This window comes from Phocoena phocoena, chromosome 10 (genome assembly GCF_963924675.1).
Source record: "Phocoena phocoena chromosome 10, mPhoPho1.1, whole genome shotgun sequence".
NCBI lineage: Eukaryota > Metazoa > Chordata > Mammalia > Artiodactyla > Phocoenidae > Phocoena > Phocoena phocoena.
The window spans coordinates 83700707-83719639 of record NC_089228.1 but is presented as its reverse complement, the minus strand read 5'-3'; the positions used below and the strand labels follow the sequence as shown (position 1 = coordinate 83719639).

The window sequence follows — 18933 nt, the reverse complement described above, 5'->3', positions numbered from 1 at the left end:
AGTCCAAAGCCGGCCCGTCTCCTTCTGCGCAGCCTCAAAAGTCTCTGTGGAAGGACGCCTGGGGGCGTATTGCAGCTCCGTCCTTCCACCGGAAGTGTCCGATCGGAACCAGCCCTGTGGGAGAGGTGAGTCCGGCTCTGGGGCCTCAGATGTCCGGCCCTTTGTTCCCTTTAAACACCCAGTCCCTATCATGTTACCTTCGGGATTGCAGCAGCCCCGTGGCGCTCTGGACCGGGACCTCAGAGGAATCCCGAGGAAATGTGGAACTAGGTTTGGCGTTGGGAGAGCGTTCGCGCCCTCCTATTTCGGGAAAGAATATGGGTTTCCATAGTTACCTCCGCCGCGCGTGACGTCATCGTTGAGGGCTAAGAGGGCGTGGTTGGGGGGGCTCGGGCATTCCTGCTTGCGGAGATTATAGGGTCACTGGTAAGAGGAGTGGCCTGACCCAGTCGGGCAAGGCGAGGAAGGGTGGCATCTGTCTTGGATCGGCTGCGTTCTGCCAGAAGAAAACTGCCCCACGGTCCGCCCCTGACTCCTGCTTCTCATGGGAGGAGTAATCTGCCTTTTCGCAGGAAAAGTGGGGACATCCCGGCATCCTCATGAAATTTACTCACGCAGTAAATATTTAGTAAGGTTTCCTGTGTAGCGGGGAGGCCGCGAAGCCAATATTGAAACCAATATCTCGTTCTAGAATGAGAGAGAAGACAGCAAATCAGGCAGTTGTAAGACTGTAAAGTGCCTCAATTTGAGAAACACAAGGTGCTGTGAGAGCTGTGAATCCCTTGCTCTCTGGATTTCCCCTAACTGCCATCCCTCCGCCAACAAAACTACCCCCCCACCCCCGTCCTCCTCCTACCCCAACATACACACCCAGAACCTACCCATTCACCAGGAACCTACTCATCCAACAGGAAGCCTGCACTTGACGAAACTTCCAGCTTTCCCAGCGTAACTAATTACTCCCTACTCTCTGTCCTAATGGCATTTGTTTACATATCTGCTTAGCTATTTTTGTAACTGCTCCAACACAATGATTGTAAAGCACTAGATGCTCAATAAATGTTTATTAGCTTGAGATTAGTAAGACATTTGAAACCCAGCTTTAGGGGGTATATATCAAATCCTTGAGAACTAGATGATTTTATCTAGAGTTGTGGACTGTTTTAAGTGGATGAGAAGTGATTAAACATCTGAAGACAGAACTTTCAGCTATGTGAGGAGATAACATATGTTGTAGAATCAGCTGCTTAGCATGATAATTTAAGTTTAAGCTAGGAACTGTGGATTCTGTAGGCCTACTTTACTGTTCATCTTCCTATGCTAAATGAGATAATGCCCATAAAGATTTAAGACACTACCTGGTAAACATTTATCACGTCTAGAAAACATAACAAGAAGTGAACTTAGGTCTCCATATCAAAAGAATGTCCCAATAAATTATGAAAGATTGAGACTGATATATATACCATAGCTCTAACCCCCCATTTTCCTCCTCTATCATTGCTAAATTTTGTTCTTACTTTCACCCCCTCAAACTCTGTTTTCCAAGGTTCAATCTGAGCCTGTGATCTTCATCTCATACTCTTGGAGAATTATCCTCAATATTTATCTTTAACTGCCCTTTCTATGGATCTTATCTAAATTTGTATTTCCATTCCTAACTCCTTTCCATTAAAATCTCTAAATATCTGTTGGAAATGTTTTTCTAAGTGGACGTCTCATCATCTAAAATACAGAATATCCAAAAGACAAAGCAATTAGGAAACTTAAATTTCCTAATTTACATTTTTATCTAATAAATCAAGAAATGTGGGAACTTAAGAATAAATATTAATAATGCATGGTCCTTAACCTCATGGAGCTCCAGTCAATTGATGAAAAAAAAAGAAAACAGCCAAACAACTAAAAATAATACAGGTTAATATGTGTTGCATCCACAGATGTTGTTTTAGGAACTGTAGGAACTCAGAGTAGAGTTGGTGAATTCCTTATAAGAGGTAGTGCAATTCTTAGTCACTCCAATTACACCCTGCAAGCTGGTCTCATTATCAATCTGCTGTTCTTTCCCACTTCCTCAACTCTTTGCTCTCCCTTCCTTTTTGCCTTTCTGGATCTTTCTCATCCTTTATTGTCCAGTTTAAGCCCCACCACCTGTAGGAAATATTTGCACACATACACACACACTCCTTCCTTACCTCAGAGCTCTTAAGATATTCAGTGTCTCTACCATGCAATTTGTTTAGTACTTCGGCTTTCAACATTTATCAAACATTTTCAATGTGTGTGTCACGTGAAACTTGTTTTGTTATTTAAATGTTTTGTATCCACGTGTGTTTTATGTCATTTCTTTCCAACTATTTTGCAAAATCCTTGCAAACTCAAATACTATTTTTTTAATTCCTTATATCTGTACATCAGAATAGAGAATATCTAGGCATACCCCATACTAACCAGGTCAGCATATCCAGGGGCAGGGCCAAGGAATCTGTTTCTAACAAAGTTCCCACATGACAGTTAGGCAGTGCGCTCAGCTCTGAATTCAGACTTTCTTGGAAACCACTGCCATATAACTTCTGGCTCAATGCTTTGCTGTGTTAAGATTCTTAATAATGTACATGTCTGTGCAAGAGTCAGTAGTCAGCTTGGTGAAATGTTGAGTAGAAGAACGTGAAAGATTGGTACTTGTATTTTGCTATTGTACTCTGGTGCTTCACCTCTCAATTCCTTTATTCAGTTTTTCAGTCCAGACACCAGACTGACCATTCCAAAGTGCTGATAAGACTTGAGGAACTCATATCTTACAAAAAGACTAACAAAAGACTGATAAGCAAGTCTTGGCGCTGGTTTATTATAATTTACTGGTGATACTGGTTTATTATAATTTACTGGTGATACGATAGGCCTCAATGTCCAGGACATAGACTGAGCCATGAAACCAGAAAGGCAGAGAAGGAATTGTTGGGACAAAAGGAAACCTACCTGAGACTTTTGGGGAAGAAGCTAGTTACACTGACTGAAATTGTTAACCTCTGGCTGTCAAGAAAAGTTGCCCTATTTTATTATTTAAGAGATTTATAAGTAATCCTAGTTCCACATTCTGAATAGATAATTATAACATTCCAAGCTTGTATTTCCCCCACACTTTTATGAGTATAGTAGCCTCTTTATGTTTCTATCTTTTCATATTGGTCCATCCTAGAAATAAACAATATATCTCCACAAACATTATTTGTCAGGCCATTCTGCTCAGAAGCTTTTGTTGGCTCCCCAGTTCCTAAAAGATAAACTCTGAATTCATGAACTTGACATTTGAAGCTTTCTTCAATAGGGCCTTTGTCTCTATAATTTCCTTATACAAACCTACTGACATTTTGCTTTCCCACTTCTGTCTTCCTACCATTAACCAGTTGTTCAAGCTGTTCCTTGCTTGTAATTTCCTATTTCTTTCTCCCACATCCTAGTCAAATCCTATCCATTCATCAGAAGGTAGTTTTTTAATTAAGCTTCTGACCATTGTAACCTACTGTGCTCTTTTCCATCTCCAACTTTATGAAGCACTTCTGTCATTTTTCTGTTTTGATGGTTATTTTCTTTATGACTAATAAATAATTTAATTGCATGTGACAAGTTAACATTCAATATTGCCTTATATTTATATTGTCTTATATTTAATATTTGAAATTTAAATTATCTTATTTTTAAAATAAAAATTTAAGCTGCTTTTAGGTAGAAATTATGCAACAGTTGTATTCCACAAAACAGGTATTTTAGTGCTTTTAAGTGTATAATGAAGAATAACTATTTCTATGATGTGATATTTTGTCTTCCTAGACAGTAATAACAATTTTTTTATCCCTCAGGAGAGCTCTTTAAACTAAAAAAGGCCTTTCACAGAGCAGAAGTGGGATTCTGATCATACATTTTATCTCAGGATGACAACAGAATCAAAGAAAGCTGCAGCTCAGAACCTTCAAGAGGATGAAGGACTTCTGATAGTGAAGATTGAAGAGGAAGATTTTGTCTGGAAGCAGGACACTTGCTTACAGAGAAGTGATACCCTCAGGCAGGAGCTCTGCCGGCAGCTGTTCAGGCAGTTCTGCTACCAGGATTCCCCAGGACCCCGTGAGGCACTGAGCCGGCTGCGAGAGCTCTGCTGTCAGTGGCTGAAGCCAGAAACCCACACCAAGGAGCAGATCCTGGAGCTACTGGTGCTAGAGCAGTTCCTGACCATCCTGCCAGGGGATCTACAGGCTTGGGTGCATGAACGTTACCCAGAGACTGGAGAGGAGGCAGTGACCATACTGGAAGATTTAGAGAGAGGCACTGATGAAGCAGTACTCCAGGTACAAAGGGGATGGGAGATCTAAGACCTCCAGGACGGGTGGAGTCCCACAAAGGGAGAAAAGGGCCTGAGATTGATATCTAGTGAGCTTTGTAGGAACTCGTAGTTCAGTATGCAGTTATGTCTCCTTCCATCTCCGTTTGGTACCATACTACCTTTTATAATTGAGTCAGACTTAATTCTTCCTTCCCCAGTTTTATATTATTGAGTTGGCCAAAAAGTTTGTTCAATCTGAACGAACTTTTTGGCCAACCCAATACTACAGGAGGTTCTCTTTGGTTTTGGAAGATGTTTAATTCCAACAGGGATTCTCTCGTAAGCTCAAATGTACTTTGTTTTTCTCAGATTCCAGTCTGTGGACATGGACAAGAACTATTCAGGAGAAAAGTGGCACCCCCTGGACCACCACTTAGTGTCCAGTTCCAGCCAGTGAACACCAAGGTCCTTCATGGTGCTTCAGAACCCCAACTCCTACTGGACCGTGGTAAGGGACAATACTCTCTGTGGTGCAGGTCCCTGAAGAACTGGGACAGTGAACCTCCCTTCTCATGTTAGTCTTCATAACTGTAGATGGTCCTTTCCTTTATTACTTCATGAGAAATCGAGAACTTTTTTCTTGTGTGTCATTGGCCAACCAGAAAAAGAGAGAGAAAACTTTGTTTCTTATCCAAAATGTCTCCTTTTTTTCATTTGTTCTTTATCCATAATATTTCCAAAACATGAGATGTTTTCATGTTATGAGCAAGTTAAAGGAAAGAAAATGAATGAGTTGAGATGTCAGGGAATGAGAAAAGAAGCAAAAGGGAAAGAAACACATTCACAGAAACAAAACATGTTCATAGAGAAGCACATACAATGATAGAGAAAAAGAGAGGCAAATATGTGATGATATACTCAGAAATAGAATATAATTCACAGATACATAGAACAAGATCCATATTGTTGCCTTTGTTTATTTTACTTTTGGTTTTACAAAGCTCTTTTATGTTTTTATAGAAAGTTGGCCATACTTGCACTGACTACCTCCACAGAATCCTCATTGCTATTCAAAAACTCATTGTTTAAAAAGTTCATGGACTTAATATCACTTTAGGTGTATAGGGTCCCAAAAATAAACCCAAGAGTAAATTACAGTAATTTTTAAAAAATTACCCAAATTCTGCTTTCAAGTTTGCTCTGGAAACATTTCCGTTCACCCCACCTAAAATTGTAAATTTTCCCACCCTAAGACCAGCACTGCCTAACCCCCTTTACTGCCTAGCTTATTCTACACAAAGGACACCCTATAACAAAGAAGGACTGCTTGATTCCAGCATGATATAGAGTCATGAGCACAGTATATGGTTGATGAGCTAGAAGGTAGGAATTTTGAGGACTAGATCATAGTCCTGGAAACCAGTCTGAAGAGCTCAGGTGTGTCGTAGAAGAGATTAAGGGTTTCTGAGTACGGTGTAAGAGGATGACAGGGTTTTTTGTTGTTGTTGTTTTATTTTTGGCTGCATTGGGTCTTTGTTGCTGTGCGCGGGCTTTCTCTAGTTGCAGCGAGCTGGGGCTACTCTTCGTTGCGGTGCATGGGCTTCTCATTGTGGTGGCTTCTCTTGTTGCGGAGCATGGACTCTAGGTGCGTGGGCTTCAGTAGCTGTGGCACATGGGCTCAGTAGTTGTGGCTCGCAGGCTCTAGAGCACAGGCTCAATAGTTGTGGTGCACAGGCTTCAGTAGCTGTGGCACATGGGCTCAGTAGTTGTGGCTCACGGGCTCTAGAGCACAGGCTCAGTAGTTGTGGTGCACGGACTTAGTTGCTCCGCAGCATGTGGGATCTTCCCGGACCAGGGCTGGAATCCATGTCCCCTGCATTGGCAGGCAGATTTTTAACCACTGCACCACTAGGGAAGTCCCAGGATGACTGGGTTTAATGACAATTAGTCTGGTAAGGGTATTTAGGATGACTGGGAAGAAGAATAGCTCAGAGTTAGAACAGCAAGGAGGCTGTTACAGTTATCTAAACAGGAAGTGGTGAGGTTCTATAGTAACAGAAATGTAAAGAAAGGGAGGTATATAGGGGACGTTTAGCAGAAATGACAGAATTTGATTATCCATGAATGATGAAGAAGAAATGGAAGGGTGGATTGGATGGATAGATGGATGGAGGTTTCTCCCACCACATACATACCTCAGAGTCATTATAACTTTACTTTTCTCAATGCATCTATATCCTCATCTGCTCTCTTTGAGATTGTGCCTCCCTTTCATCCTCTAAGCCTAACACTAGAAATATCATAGACCCAAAGTTCCTCAAGAGCCCTCTCAGTCACATTGCGTAGTTCTTTCTCCTTACTTTGTTCCCCACCCCCATTCTTGCTGGTGGTGATCCTCTTCCTAATCTTTTCTGTTGTATCTGCTCATCCTCGGATGTCTGTTTCCTCTCTCTGCCAACCACTGCATAAATAACTTGCTTTTACCAATTTTTCTTTCTTTTGTATCCTCATCCATCAGTCCTCTAATTCCAAAGGCCACACATTTTTAGAGTGGCCAAATGAAGTACCAATAGGTAACCATCTTGCGTGTACCTCAAAGTTTTATTTTCTATCAGCTCAGCAAACAGGTATTTACCGCTTTATTTTTTCATCATTATTTTAGATAATGAGAGTGAAAACAGTGGATCCATGCCAAAGCTGGAAATTTATGAGAGAATGGAATCGCAGAGAATTATATCAGGAAGAATTTCAGGATTTGTGTCAGAAGGATCTGCTGAGCCTCAAGACATCTGTAAGTCTACAGGCAGGTTAAAGAGACAACAGGAAAAAGAATCAGGGGAGTCTCAAAAACCATCATCAGCTCAGGATGGAGGTTTTAGTAAAATCCTCACCCACAAAAATACACTTACAGGTGAAATAATAAGCTATGATGGTTGTGAGAGAAGCTTAAATCTGAACTCAAATGAATTTTCACACCAGAAATCTTGTAAACACAGTACCTATGACCAAAGTTTCAAATGGAATTCAGATTTTATTAAGCATCAAAGAATTTATGCTGGAGAAAAAATTCACCAATATGGAAAATCTCTCAAGAGCCCAAACCTTATTAAACATGCAGTAATTTTCAGTGGAGAGAAAACCCATCAGTGTAATGAATGTGGGAAAGCTTTCAGACACAGCTCAAAGCTTATTAGGCATCAGAGAATCCACACTGGAGAGAGACCTTATGAATGTAATGAGTGTGGGAAAGGCTTTGGGGGGAGCTCAGATCTTATTAGACACCAGAGGATTCACACTGGGGAAAGACCCTTTGAATGCAAAGAATGTGGGAGAGCATTCAGCCTGAACTCACATCTTATCCTGCATCAGAGAATTCACACCAGAGAGAAACCCTATGAATGTAGTGAATGTGGGAAAACCTTCAGAGTAAGCTCACACCTTATTCGACACCTGAGAATCCACACTGGAGAGAAACCCTATGAATGCAGTGAGTGTGGGAGAGCCTTCAGTCAGAGCTCACACCTTAGTCAACATCAGAGAATTCACAAGAGGGAAAACCTATTAATGTAAAGAACTTAAATTCATAAGGAAATAGAAAAACGTGAAAAACATTGAATAAAAGATAAATACTGGGTGAGATGAATGACTGTAAGACCAATGTCTCTTTATTCTCTCTCTCATTCTCAGTTTTCTGTTCTGCATATGATCTTCACCTCTATGTGTCTGCTTTCTGTGAGACAGTGGATGTACCTCTTCTGTTGACCGCTAAAATCAAACAAAAATAGCAGAATTTGGGGGAGGCTAATAAGTGGGTTAGTCTATGGCAATGAAAATAAAAAAGAGGACACTCTTGGGAAATAACCATGATTACAGTGTGGGGGGAAGAAGATTCAGGTAAAGAGACTGATCATCAACTCTAGTTAATGATTCTCCACAAGAGGAGGTAGGCTAAGCCCAGGAGTGGAATAGCTTGAGCAACGTACTGCAGAACAGTTCTTTTGGAAGATTCCTTTAAAGGATGAAGACACAGCACAACTATATTAGACAGTCATGTCAAACAAGAGGACATATGCAGTGGTGGCATTCCAATATGTAAGCCAAAATCTGTGTTCAGAGGTCATGCCAGGAAGTGAACAACTGGAAGAGCATTTAAAGCAAGAGACCATAATCCAGAGATTCAAATAAGACAGGAGGGGAATAGAAGCAAATTAGGCAAGAGCTAGGGTTAGAGGTAAGGAAGGGTGTTCAAATTGAACTAAACCTTAGAATTTGGAGGAGATACACAGTAGTATAACTGGGATTTTACTGCCACGTACGCTGTGGGGGTTTTGGCACCTTCCTGGCTAGGTGGATAGAGAGTGTAGTTCTGGGGAGCTCTCTTGACAGAAATAGGGTTCTCTGGCTACTGACAACTGTGGAAGAGGGCTTAAGGAATTAGTACTAAAAATATAGGTCCTGAAACTATTTCATTGCTGTTGGCTGCTATTCTCTCCAAAAAAGACCTAGAGGAGAGTGTAGAAAGGGTAGGTATCTGAGAGAAGAGTGGAGAGGAATCTGCAACAAGTTGGAACTCTACCAATGATTTCAGGATATAAAGGTGAATCCTGCTCTACTTGTTTTACCTTTTAGATGAGGCACATTTGAACTAATATGAGAAATAAAAACATATTTAAGGCCTAAATATTCTATAGTATATAATGCTTTTATATGAAAACTCTGGCTAGAAACAGAACTCCCATATGAGAAGTATAATCTAATGAACAAAATTTTCCACTAAGAGGCTTTATAAAAAAAAGTCTTAGCAATTATTTTTCAATGACCTTGAACTAGAAATGTCCTGATAGGATCTAAATAACCCAATATTTGTTTTAAGGTAATGTTGAACCCATAGTTTCTTTTTACAGGCACTGTGCTGATAAAACCTGTCTCATGATTGTACAAATGCTGTTATTTTTACCACTTTATTTTATTTTATTTCCCATTTTATAGTTGAGAAAACTGAGCTGTAAAGTATCTGGCACAAGAACACATAGTAAATGGTGGAAGCGGGATATAAACACACATACTATTCCAGTGCCCTAGTTCTTAACCTTAACCTTGACTATGTCACTGACAGTATGACAACGGGATATAAAATTAGAAAAGACAGTACTGGGGAATTCCCTGGTGGCCCAGTGGTTAGGACTTGGCGCTTTCACTGCAGCGGGGCCTGGATTCAATCCCTGGTCCGGGAAACAAGATCCCGCAAGGCGCTCGGCACAGCAACACAATTTTAAAGTTAGGGGGAAGGGGTTTGTATATCACCCTTTTAGAACACTAATTCACCATACATTTTAAAATCAAGGCGGCAGCAGGGACCTGGTAGGCTAGGCAGCGACTTTGCCCTGAAGGCCCCGAGAGACTACCACGAAGACTACCGCCCGCCTGGTTAGCGGGCATTTGGGCTTGTGTGGCCCGGGGGCTGTTGCCCAGGGTTTCAGGGCTTCTGTTGAGGGTCAGGAACAGGATTCCAGAGGTGAAGGTGGCAGCTACAGGAAGGGGCTGCGACTTCAGATTGCCCCCCCTCACACCACACCACACACATGCACACTCACACACCTGTCTATGTTGCTAGTGAACGTCTGCACACCATTTGATCATTTACTGATCATGATCAGAAGTCTTATCTGTAGATTTATTTGTAGTAGAAAACACCAGCATGCTTGGTTTGGTATTTCTGATTTCATCCCTTTGTGGCCAAGCTTCACATTGTTTCCAAATTATAAATTGTATTGTTTGTCTTGCCAAGTTTGTGCTTTCTGTCACATGTGACAAAATTCACCAGTATTGTCAATTTTCCTTTTGAATTAATATTTTAGTGGTTCATTCAATGAGTTTCAAGATGACTAGTCTTCTTTTAACCTCAGTTAAAGATTTCAGTAACCCTTGGCATTTCTCTATGTTAGTAATGATTTATTTTGCCTTAGGAATGACCCCAACAAATCAGCCCCAGGGACAATCCCCTTGAAGCAGAGACTGCCATATACCCGCAACCCTTGGAGTAAGAGTTTACTCAAACTGTCATAGGCCATACTGGCTGCAGCTTTGGCTATTAAATATCAAAAGGAACAGAATAGTCTCCTGACAGTAAAAGAGGAGGACAACACTACTGTGGGAGCAAGGCTGCAAACCTTCAGTCTCTACTCACCCTGACTAGATATATTAGTCTCCGTGTTTCTACTACCTCTTGAGGATGGAATAAGACTGTGCACATTCTTTGTCTATTGTACGCCCTGAGAACTGTTCCCTAAGATGTCTTTCTAAGGTATTAACTCTTGTTCATTCATTGAGTCTTTCACACCCCAACCATATCTTGTTTCCAGGCTGTAGCCAGTGCCTGTGGAATGGGAGTGCATTCCGAATTTCATCATCAAGCGACACAGAAGCCACCAACTATTCCTTTCCAGACTATGAAAAAGACAGCTTAAATGGGAATATCCAGAATTCCAGGCCATTCATGAGCAAGGTGAACATCAGAATCCATCTTGAGAAGAAGGGAGTGGTTGAAAGCTCTGACAGTTATCCAGGTTGAACAGCATCAGGAACACTTTAGACATAGGAAACACCATGCTGAATCAGACTGAATATCCATCCTCTCAGGTACTGCATTCCAGCTTGGGTTGCATCAACAAAGGACATGATGCAGAATAACACACTGCTGTCCTCCTGTTATCAGCATCAGCAGGAAGCTATGCACCAGCTTTCCTAACTTCATTTAAAAACCTACTTCTGGGGCTTCTCTGGTGGCACAGTGGTTGAGAGTCCGCCTGGCGATGCAGGGGATACGGGTTCCTGCCCTGGTCCGGGAGGATCCCACATGCCGCAGAGGGGCTGGGCCCGTGAGCCATGGCCGCTGAGCCTGTGCATCCGGAGCCTGTGCTCCGCAGTGGGAGAGGCCACAACAATAAGAGGCCCGTGTACCGCAAAAAAGAAAAAAAAAACCTATTCCTGACTGATCTCATAAAATAAAAATTATCTTTATTTAAACCTATTTGTATTTTCATCATGTGTAATTTCATAGTCTAACCTCTACTGTACATTTAGTGCTTGCTCTGTAAAGTAAACGTACTCTTTAGTCTTAAAATTACCTTTTCTGACTCCCCTGGATCACCTAAAGCCATTTTGTACCCTCTTTCCTATTCCCTTGTAATATAAGCCACATCATCTACCTGATCTTTCAGACTCATCTAAGCCTTGTTTATTTGGGTTTTTTCCTTTAGTCCCTGTAGTCTTAAAGGGTCAGAAATGATTCTAAAATATCTCCTAGATCTGTCCTCTTCATTATTACCTCCTCAACTGAAGAAGGGCCCTTCTTCAATTTACCAGTTACCTGGAAGACCTGCCATTTACAACAATATGGATGGACCTTGAGGGCATTATGCTAAGCGAGGTATATCAGACAGAGAAAGAAAAACACTGCATAACATCATTTATAGTTGGAATCTTAAAAAAATTGAACTCATAGAAACAGAGTAGAATGGCTGTTACCAGGGGCTGCAGGTGGGGGAACTGGGGAGATGTTTGTCAGAGGGTACAAACTTGTAGTTAGAAGGTTAATAAGTTCTAGGGATCTAATGCACAGCATTGTGATTATAGTTAGCAATACTGTATTATATACCTGAAAGTTGCCAGGAGGCTAGATCTTAAATGTGCTCATCACAAAAAAAGATGAGATAATTATGTGAAGTGATGGAGGTATTAGCTAACACTAAGGTAGTAATCACATTGCAATATATGTGTATCAAATCCAAATGTATGCCTTAAACTCACACAATGTTGTCAATTATATCTGAATTTTTAAAAAGACAAACACAAAAGTATTTTTTAAATGTCAGTATCTTGAAATGGATTCACTCTGACATGAAACCATGTTTTCCCAAATCCCACTATTCATATGTCATGATTATTAGCTTTTAGATTAATAATAAATGAAATTTTATTTTATTTATTTATTTTTTGGTTGCACCATGCAGCTTGTGGGATCTTAGTTCCGCTACCAGGGATCAAACCCAGGCCCACTGCAGTGAAAGCGCTGAGTCCTAACCACTGGACTGCCAGAGAATTCCCATAAATGAAATTTTAAATTCATGCTATACCAAAGAATTGGATTTAAAAATGACTCTTCCTTTATTCTTTTCATTTTAAACCAAAATTTCTCAGTCTCAAACGTAACTTCTTCTTATAGACCCAAGTTTTGTTTTGTTTCCTGAAATTTAAAAAAAGTCTTAAAATATTAGAGCCCATTTTTCCCATCTGAAGGCACTGCTCTCCGTATTTTTTAAAGAACGAATATTTGGTTGGAAAGACAGCAACCTTTATGTCTTCTGAATGTGAAATTTTTATAAAGGCATAATAACAAATGCTCTGCAATATATACCGTAGGAAAAAATTTTGGTTTATATTCTGGAAACACAATTGTAACCTGTTTCTTAAGTGATATTTGTAAGGTTTTTTTTTTTTTAATGTTTATTTATTTATTTGGATGTGCCGGGTCTTAGTTGCGGCCGCGGGATCTTCATTGTCACATGCGGGATCTTTAGTTGTGGCATGTAGGATCTGGTTCCCTGACCAGGGATGGAACCCGGGCCCCCTGCACTGGGAGCACAGAGTCTTAACCACTGGACCACCAGGGAGGTCCCTGTAAGGTTTTAATATATATTTTATTTTTGTTTATTTCTTTAATATGTCATACTTTTTCTGTTCGTCCATTTTGCTTTGGCAGAGCCAATACTCACCTGTACTACAACATGCTTAGACCAGCACAGGAATGCATGTATTCAAGATGCCTTCCACATGATACCTTCTTTTATCCTCATAATATCCTTAACTCACCACAGTTACAAGGTTTTTTTCTCCAGTATGGTTTCTCCTGTGCTTGATAAGATTTGAATTCCAGCTGAAAATTTTCCCACATTTATCACCTGTTTGTTTGAAGGCTTCTCCACAGTTGCCTCCCTTGTAAGGTTCCCCACTGAGTCTGCTAGATGGGTAGTGCTAGCTTCAAATATGTGTGACTTACGCAGTCACACAGTGCCTTAGCGCTCAGAAGTGTCCAGCTTTCAGAAGGTCAAGGGCTTGGTTTAATGCCCTGTTGTCACAGTCTTGAAATTCTTAACTTTATCGTTCAAATTGTGTTTTGTAAGTGAAGTAAAATAGGACAATAGAGCATGTGCCTGAGCAGAGGATATGCCCCCGTTCACGTGTAGCATTTGTAATCCCTCAGGAGCACAAAATTCCAGTGGACCCACAATTCATGAAGAGTTCAGCAAGATGCAAAGTGAGTATGAAGTGGAGCAGAATAGGCTACCCAAAAATGTTCCACTTTGGAATGTGGATTATTTTGAGTTGAAAACTACCAAGACCCAGCAGACTCAGGAAAACTTTTACCTCTCCCTTAACTACCGGAAATAATTTAGACTGGGGGCCTGTGCTGGAAAACGAGATATTAACAGAGATAACTTTTTTCATTTAAAAGACGTATCTGCATGGCAGGGCAAACATCTAATTACCAAACATCTGCTCTTCTTATCATCCTGTTAATTACCCTCCTCCCCTTTGAAGCCCCAGACCCCTATCCCATTCATTAGCTCAGGATGGCATGTAAGCCTCTCTTATCTTCAGGGCTCCTAGACATAAAAAATTAAATTTGTTTTTCTTCTGATAATCTGTTTTATGTCAATTTAATTATAAGACCAACCAAAGAACCTAGAAAGGTAGAAGGAAAATTTTTCTTCCCCAACACCCGATTCCCACTCCACTTACCAACTTAAAAAGCCTACAGAGTAGAAGTGTCCTTTACAAGCTACAGACCATCAGTTGTTAAATGTTTCCAGAAGACTCTATTCTCTACCTGGGGTTCTAATTTTCCTAAAGAAAACTTTTATGGTGTCCGAGCCCTGCAGCAGTCTCATATTTTAATGTCAATACACACGATAAGCCTGGAAATTGTCATTTTACCTTGAGCAGTGGTGGTCTCTCTCACTGTGGCCACGCTGTAGGGATCCCAGGGCAGGTCTTGGTCACACATGCGTGGGGTGCATCCTGTCCCTGGGCTGTGCAAACTTGGGCAGGTCACTTAAGCTTTTTGCGTGTTTCCAGGTTGTAAGTAGAACACACAGCGCCGCACCCATCATAGCGTGCCTTAAGCCTCCTCCTTTCCCTTCCTCTCCTTGCGGGTCATTTATGATTCAGACGGAGTGACTGTACTGATGGGGACACTGCGGACACATTCTGGTTGCGCGATGTGCCTGCCTGGTAAATACATTCAGGTTGACGGGGGTCGGGATGGAGTGGGGGGATGCTGTCCAGGGAGGCAGGTTGGCAGGGAGGGGAAGAGGACTCGGGGTCGGTGAACTGGAATTAGAGAAGTGATGCTCGGAGGGGAAGCGCGCCTAGGAAAGTCCCGCCCGCTGCCCCGCGCGGGGTAGGGCGGAGGGACTCAACGACGCGGAGCTGGCGCTCGGACGGACCCTCTTTTTAAGATGAGGCGAGTTACAAATCAAAACCCCACAGGCCTTAGCGTCCTGATGTGCAGACCTCGCTGCAGGAACGGGGCGCTCGGCCAAGCCAAACGGCTCGGACCTTCCCGAAGCCGGCGGAAGCGCAGGCGCAGGGCTGGGCCGGGTTCGCGGACGCACTTCCGCCGCCTGTATGTCTGGGCCTCCGAGAGGCTGGGTAGGTCTGGGTGGCCGCCTTCCCCGGGCGCTGGTAAGACTGGCGGGAAGACGGCCCCCCCGTCGGGGCCCGGGACCCCGAGGTCGGCTGGGCGCGGGTGGGAGGAGCCACCTCCTTGGTCAGTCGGCGCTGGAAGTGCCCGCGGAGACCCCGCAGCAGCCGGCCCAGCTGGCGCCCCAGAACGTTTCTAAGACTCGCACTCCTGGGTTACTGGCGCTAACACGAGTAGTTCTATTCTGACCACCCGTTTGTCCAACGTGGCCGCCTACTCCCGGAAGCCTTTTGTGGTCTGCCAGGTCCTTGTGGCTTGAAGGACACAGACAGCCGACACCTCCTGAGCCTTGGGCTAGTGGTTGGTCACAATGATGTGCCAGTGCGGTAAATGAGAACGGGGTTTGTAGTCTAGCCGGTTAACTCACTGTATTGTCTTACTCTTTCGAAGATCCAAACCAGTGGAAGACATGTATAAGCGGCTCCATGTCCTTTATCTTGAATGATTCCTAAAACAATCTTTCTCCAAGCCCAGTCTAGAATCCCCTAAATTAACCTTTAGGGCCGGGAAGGTGAAGGTGTTTTGGAAAGTTGCCCATTGAGTAACAAATGTCAGAGAAGGCACTAGAGGGCCTCCTTGCATCGTCCTATATTCTGTGCCGAGAAACCTAGAAGTGTACCTGAGCTCGAGGCGTGATCCCTGGAGCCAGCACCTGGATGACCAATTCACAGTGGTAACTGCATCCCTCTAACTGAGGTCTTACTAAGTGCCAGGCACTGAATTTAATTGATTCTCAAAGTAACCCTATATAATAAGGTCTGCCGTTTAGTTAATCGCACTGTGACATTATTTTCCTGGTTTTGTAATTGTGCTGTGGTTATGTAAGATGTTAACTAGGGGAAGCTGGATGAAGGTTATAGGGATTGTTCTGTACCTTTTTTCTGGCAATTTTATATAAGTTTAAAATTATTTCAAAATAAAACGTTTAAAAACCTCTATGATATTTTTACAGAGGGGAAAACAGAAGTTTAGAGATGTTAAGCCACCACACATAAGAAAAGAGGATTCAAGCCCAGGTCTTTTGGAATCCACAGCCCGTGCCCTTAACCACTGCCTGCCATGCTAATTAGTTGGTAATCCACATTTCTGCAAATCCATAGGCCCTGCTTAAGTCTGTTGCTACATGGAAAACTGAAACCACCTACCCCCGCACAGCCTACTACCTCCACTAACATAATTTGACTGTTCAACTGTCTTCCCTAAATGTAACTCCACTATTCCACTTCTTTAGCAACATACCTTTACTATTCCAGGAAATTCTTGCCCTAGAAAGTAAAAGTTGTCGATAATTATATTTGTTTCAAGAACTTGCCCCTCAATCCATTTATGTGAACATCAAAGTCTTCAACTTTCAATGGATAGGATCTAGACATTTTGTAACCGTCAACTCAAATTCTGCACCTTGCTGTGCCCATCAATCCTAAACTATTGTATCATGATCCTTGCCCTATCCTTATCCTGCTTTGAAAGGTCTGCCTTAAGCCCTCAAAACCTCATAAATATCCTGACTTTGCCTTCTTCCCTGGGAGACACTACTAAGACTCTGTCAAGTAGTACTCTCTAAGAATAAACTTGGGCTGGCCTTATCAACTGATTGTTTTGGTGTTATTTGGAGGAAGCAAGCATCCAGCAATATTCCCAGTATTGTCAAAAATGCAGTCTCCTGACAAACTTCCCTTCTCCTACTTGGAAAAAGGTTTGAATTGCCTTAAACTTTTATTTTTTTTAATTTTCTTTATTGAATTCTCTTTAATTTGGGATTGAGCCTCCTTTCTCTTCTAAAACAGAAAGATTAGACTTAGTGTGTGAGCTCAAATATTGAATCAGCCTGCATATACATATCTTTTTAACTATGGTTTCTGTAACCTTAGGAGTGTGCCCTAAAGGATAACACGTATCACCTCCTCTTGGCCCATTGGAGTGGGAATAGCTGCTGTTTTCCTTCCAGATGTTCCTGAAGAGCCAAAAGGGCTCTTTGAAGTAACTAATGAAAAAGGGCCTGCTGGGCTTCCCTGGTGGCGCTGTGGTTGAGGGTACGCCTGCCGACGCAGAGGACACGGGTTCGTGCCCCCGTCCGGGAGGATCCCACATGCCGCGGAGCGGCTGGGCCCGTGGGCCATGGCCGCTGAGCCTGCGCGTCCGGAGCCTGTGCTCCGCAACGGGAGAGGCCACAACAGTGAGAGGCCCGCGTACCGCAAAAAAAAGGGCCTGCTGTGGGTCAGAGATCTGGCACAAAAGGGAGCAGCCAAAACAACCAGGAGTTATTCTGCCAGCGCTTCCAACATTTCTGCTACAAGGAGACTCCTGGGCCCCATGAGGCCTTGAGCCAGCTCTGGCTGTTCTGCTGTGAGTGGTTAAGGCCTGAGATACACACCAAGGAGCAGATGTTGGACTTGCTGGTGCTGGAGCAGTTCCTGACCATCCTGCCTGAGGAGCTCCAGGACTGGGTACAGGAGCCTCAACTAGAGAGTGGGGAGGAGGTGGTAGCTATGCTGGAAGATCTGGAGAGGGAGCTGGATGAATCAAGCCGACAGGTAGGAAAGGACCCTATGCTCAGCGGAGGGATAGTTGGGAGTGAGCTTCCAAGCTGGTCCTTTGTGGGGTCTCTGGGTATCATTTACTCTGTTGGCCTTTCAGATGCCTAAATGAGCTTGCTTGTCCTCAGGTTTCAACCCAGGCCTGTGCACAGGAAGTGCTTTCTGAGACATCGGTACCTCTGGATCCAGCTAAGAAAGCAACATATCTCCAGCCTCAACCCATGGAGATCCAGCTTAAGGGTGAATCTCAGGACGCTCTACAGCAACAGGATTGTGGTTAGTATTGACACTTAGGTCATATGGCTCGCCTGGAGACCTTAGAATCATTCATCATTCAGCAGATGTATATTGAGTACTTATTATATGCCAGGCACTGTGCAAGGCACTAGGTGTAATAAGCAAAGTGGACATGATCTTTGTTTTCATGGAGCTTATAATAATCTGACGACAGAGGCATTAAACAAACAACCACACAAATAAATATGCCATGATAGATTGTACACGGGGGGAGAGGGATGACAGAGAAGGTGTCTTTGAGGAAATAACATGGTAACTGAATCCTAAAAGTAGAGTAGGAATTAACCAAGTGAATAATAGAGGGAAAAGCATTCCAGGCCAAAAGACATGTGCAAAAACAAGTGTGAAAGAAATTGGTGGGTTTGAAAGACGGCCAGTGTGACTGGAACGTGGAGAGACAGGCAGAGTAGCAGAGAGAAGATGGTCAGGAACCAGAAAATGGGGGCTTTGTGGGTCCTGTTAAGAAGTCAGTAAATCTTTACTTTTCACTGTGTGTGAGCCTAGCTCTGGGTTCTCGGAGGATCCCTGCCCTAAAGGGGTTGAGTAGCCATAAAAAGATAGCTGTTGATTTGAGACAGTGAATGATTATGTGCTAAATTGGAGGTCATGGTTCTTAGGAGAAGAAATCTACTTCTTCAGGCCCTGGTGGTAGCAGAATGGCTGGGATTTGAACTGGATCATAAAATAAACGGGTAGCATTTCACTGGGCAGAGAACATCAGGAAGGCTGTTGCTCATACTTCCTCCTCTTCTAGCTCTCTCTGTCCTGCTACCCTGTTCTTCAGTTCTTCAGTGGAGATTTCTAGTTATTTAGCCCATTTTTTTCCTCCCAGTGCCCTTTCCTTCCCTGTCCTATCAGACCCATGACATATTTGGGTTTTGCTAATACGCTCAACATTCTCCCAGCCACCCTCACTGCACTGCCACACACATCACCACCCTGTTGGATTCATAAAACACCACCTGTGACCATACCTTCTCCACTCGCCTGCCAAACCAACTCAGAGCTATTCTTCA

At 42.9% G+C, this 18933-nt stretch overlaps 2 protein-coding genes across 2 annotated transcripts in view; one reads left to right on the top strand and one right to left on the bottom strand.

Moving 5' to 3' along the window:
• LOC136129040 (zinc finger protein 665-like) overlaps positions 1 to 18933 on the bottom strand; it is a 472691-nt gene that overhangs the window by 237922 nt on the left and 215836 nt on the right.
• LOC136129046 (zinc finger protein 165-like) lies at positions 71 to 8999 on the top strand. Its single transcript, XM_065885127.1, has 4 exons — positions 71 to 125; positions 3861 to 4343; positions 4688 to 4826; positions 6981 to 8999. Exons 2-4 carry the CDS (start codon positions 3933 to 3935, stop codon positions 7886 to 7888), a joined length of 1458 nt encoding a protein of 485 aa, XP_065741199.1. The 5' UTR covers positions 71 to 125; positions 3861 to 3932; the 3' UTR covers positions 7889 to 8999.